This window comes from Octopus bimaculoides, chromosome 15, assembly GCF_001194135.2.
Source record: "Octopus bimaculoides isolate UCB-OBI-ISO-001 chromosome 15, ASM119413v2, whole genome shotgun sequence".
Taxonomy (NCBI): domain Eukaryota; kingdom Metazoa; phylum Mollusca; class Cephalopoda; order Octopoda; family Octopodidae; genus Octopus; species Octopus bimaculoides.
In genome coordinates this window covers 52,733,423-52,737,361 of record NC_068995.1, presented here as the reverse complement: position 1 = coordinate 52,737,361, position 3,939 = coordinate 52,733,423, and the positions used below count along the sequence as shown (strand labels likewise).

Below are 3,939 nucleotides of genomic sequence, written 5' to 3'. Positions count from 1 at the left end.
TATAAAGAGAGAGAGAGTTTGAAGTGATGTACAGATATTGTATATTTAGAATAGTAAGGTACTCAGATTGTTGGATGATTATATATATTTTTTAATTTATTTACATCTTATTTACATTTTTAGCGCTTTCTTCCATTATCGGATTTATCAATATATATATATAATCCTTTCTCCATTTTACTTATGTTGTTTCTCACAGCCTTTTCCATTCCTATGTCCACACTTTCTTTCTGACCTCTCTCTCTCTTTCTCTCTCTCTCTTTCTCTCTCTCTCTCTCTCTCTCTCAAAACCTTCTCAGATATTAAATTGACTTTTATTTAACCCTCTCCTCTCTTTCGCAATTCTTCTGTCTCTGCAGCTACACCACCAGGTAAGCCTGTAATAGAAGGCTTCAATCCAGAGATTCCATTGTTAGAAAACGAGCGACTGCTCGTGTCATGCAACTGGTCCGGAGGGTTTCCGTCAGCCCTAGTGCGGCTCTCCTGCGGTGCGACAATCAGCATTGGAGTTTCTGTAACCATGCTCGCGATAGATGTCAAGCGGGATTTGAATGATTTTCAGTGTATTTGTGAAGGGCTTCATCCAGGAATTAGTAAAAACACATCACAGTCGATGACTGTTTATTGTAAGTATTCTTATAATGCAAATTTTCTCTATCTTAATTCACATCATAGAGCAGCTCATATATATATATATGTGTGTGTGTATACATATATATGTACACACATACACATATATACATGCATGGCTATATATGTATGTGTTTGTGTGTGTTTGTATATAAATGTGTTTTTATATGTGTATATATATAAAAAATCCAGATTGAGTGAGTGGAACAGGTAAAATGCATGCTACATATGTTTCTCAGCTAGCTGAAGCTTGTGATGTAATATTTATGCAATGAGCTATGTACAGCATAGCTAATCATCAGGCTAAGATTACCTTAAGGAAATGAAGCTTACATTCTCACCCAGAATTTCAAAGTCAGCCACACCACAATGGCAAGTGAATTCACCACTATGGTGTGGTTGTCTAAAGTAGAAACAGTGGAAATAGCAGCTAAAATTTTTTCTGAAATTATGCTGAACTGTCTTAAGAAAAAGACAACAGAAACCATAGATCTGCTCAATAAGGTTTGGCCTGGGGTTAAAGAAACAACACCCCTAACAAAAACAACAACAACAACAACAACTGTTATACAATATGCAATTTTGTATGTTTTCTTTTCTTTTTCACAGATCCCCCTGCCACACCCAAAGTGTTCCCCTCAACAGTATTTCCTTGGTTTGAGAACCAAACCGAACAGATAATTTGCCGATCTGACCCCGAAGGCAATCCCCCTCCAACGACATATGAATGGTTTCCAACCGATGGAAGCAGTATGCAGGATACAAATAGCGACGCAGATGGTCATTTGACGTTCCACCAAGTCAACAGGAAACACAACTTACAAGAGTTCTATTGTGTAGCAACAAACCAATTCACACAAATGACCGAGAAATTAGTCAAATCAAAAGAGATCACCGTCCACGTTACTTGTAAGTTGTCTCCCTTTATCATTCTTCTGGTTTTTTTTAATCTTTTACTTATTGTTTATCTTTTTTATCTGATACTTGTTTCATTCATTAGACTGTGGCCATGCTGGGGCACCACCTTCAAGAACTTTGACTCAAATGAATTGAAAGATATACAATCACATCACCAAAATCTCAAAGCTCTGAGATAATTTCTGATTAATTCAAAACAATGCGAATGAATAAGAATTATATTTGACATAGTAAATCCGAATATTAAAGGGTTAAATGAGAATTGAGAAGTGGTGGGGGGGCGTTGTGCTATTCACACAGTAGTTTATATATTAACAATATATATACAGCATATCCATTCCGTTCAAAAGACAAAATAAAAACCAAAACAAATGCAAAATAGATTTGTGTTAATTCAAAAGAAATCATTACAGAATATAAAGCGTCGCAACAGAATATTTGGCCTCTGACAGGAATACATGAATGACAAGCTTTTAGTTCTTAGCTTTTATAATTTGCTTTCCAATACAAAATATGTTAAATTCATGAAATTAAATATTTCATAGTAGAGAGCCAAATCGAATTACACAATTGATTTTATACCATAACCAGTAGAATAATATAATTATATCCTTTTACGAATTCCTGGTTTTTACTTGGTTTTATGATTCGCTGTTATTTGGTTACAATAATTCCAATAGACACGACTAGTTTGGTTCCCAGTTGATCAGAGTTCAAAAACTTTTCTCTTGTATACACGTGTGCATCTAGGTTGTTTTATATACATTATTTCATTTATTATTATCATTATTGCTGGTGTTATTTTGCTTTCATTGTTTTATGTTCTTGTGATAAATAGCTTTTAGCTTCAAGCCTATATTTTTCCCCTTTTATTCTCTTATTTCTTTGTCTAACTCCTCCACTTGTACACTCAAACTCCCTATTCTTCCCCCTGATAGTTGTCTGATACGGAAATGATACTCACCATGTAATATAATAAAAGTACATTATATTTTCTTATGCATCATGATACGACACATGTTACATATAGCCCTGATATACTGTAGCATGCCGTAAACTAGCATGCTATAAAACCAGGACACATTCTGGTTGGATGGCTAATGGATATATACACTCTGAGGGCAGCCATCTTTGAGCAGCTTTATATAAAACACATTTCTGAATTAATGATGATGTCTAAATAGATGTGGCACATAAAAAACATCATTTGAGCGAGGCTGTTGCCAGTACTGCCTGACTAACCCTCATGCTGGTGGCATGCAAAAGCACCCACTACACTCTCGGAGTGGTTGGCGTTAGGAAGAACATCCAGCTGTAGAAACTCTACCAGATCAGATTGGAGCCTGGTGTAGCCATCTGGTTTCACCAGTCCTCAGTCAAGCCATCCAACCCATGCCAGCATGGAAAGCGGATGTTAAACGATGATGATGATGATGTTGATGCATTTGTGTGTCTGTTTTTGTCCCTCCACCATCACTTGACAACCGATGTTGGTGTGTTTATGTCGCTGTAAGTTAGTGGTTCAGGAAGTAACAAGTTCAGTAAAAGTTATGTTTGGCCAGTTTTTTTCTTTCTTTTTTTTCTTTTTTTATTGATCCCTGTTACTTTATAATACAAGAGATAACATTTCTTTCTTTTGGCCTTCTTTGCAGATCCTCCAATTGGACGTCCGGAAATGAAAGTTATAGGCCCAAACGAATCTTTATATGGTAACGAAACACTGACTGTAATATGTGCATGGAAAGGTGGAAATCCGGAAGCTAATCTGCAACTAACATGTGGCAGTCTTAATTACATGGGTGTTTCGGAAGTATCTGTTTTACTGGAGTTTAGCAAACACCTGAACATTTCATCATGCACTTGTAATGGTACACATCCTCTAAAGCAGATTGTCAATACGCGCAACGTCAGCTTCAACTGTAAGTATGCCGTCAACGTCTTTCAATATTGGTTGTTTTCTATAAATGAATAGACACAGGTAGGGCTGGTTTAAGACCCATTGAGGCATTAAACACATAAAAGATTTTGGTGCTCCCCCCATATATATATATATTATTCAAAATATAAACAATAATAAACCAGAAAATTACTATTTTTAAATCTCACAACATGTGATTCCCTTGTTTGAGAATATACGGACACAGATTGTGTCGTAGAGCCAGCTGGAGACAATGGAAAGAAAGATGGTTTAATGCTTTGAGCATACGCTCTTCTTCAGAAACAGATGAAAGTCCAATAGAAAGGAAGATAGAGGAAGAAAATCGCCAACAATTCACATGTGGTTACATTTTGAAAAAAATGAAAAATATATATGTGTGTATGCGTGTGTGTGTGTGTCTGTATATCTGACAATATGTATGTATATATGTATTCATATGTGTATATGTGTAT

The 3,939-nt window shown here is 35.8% G+C and overlaps 1 protein-coding gene across 1 annotated transcript in view; it reads left to right on the top strand.

Annotated features, from left to right (window-relative positions):
* The window catches only part of LOC106878166 (synaptogenesis protein syg-2), a 180,518-nt gene that overhangs the window by 63,485 nt on the left and 113,094 nt on the right, over window positions 1-3,939 (top strand). The window contains exons 3-5 of the mRNA XM_052973352.1: window positions 360-626; window positions 1,240-1,539; window positions 3,201-3,467. Of these exons, the coding sequence (XP_052829312.1) occupies window positions 360-626; window positions 1,240-1,539; window positions 3,201-3,467 (834 nt within the window). The remainder of the gene's footprint in view (window positions 1-359; window positions 627-1,239; window positions 1,540-3,200; window positions 3,468-3,939) is intronic.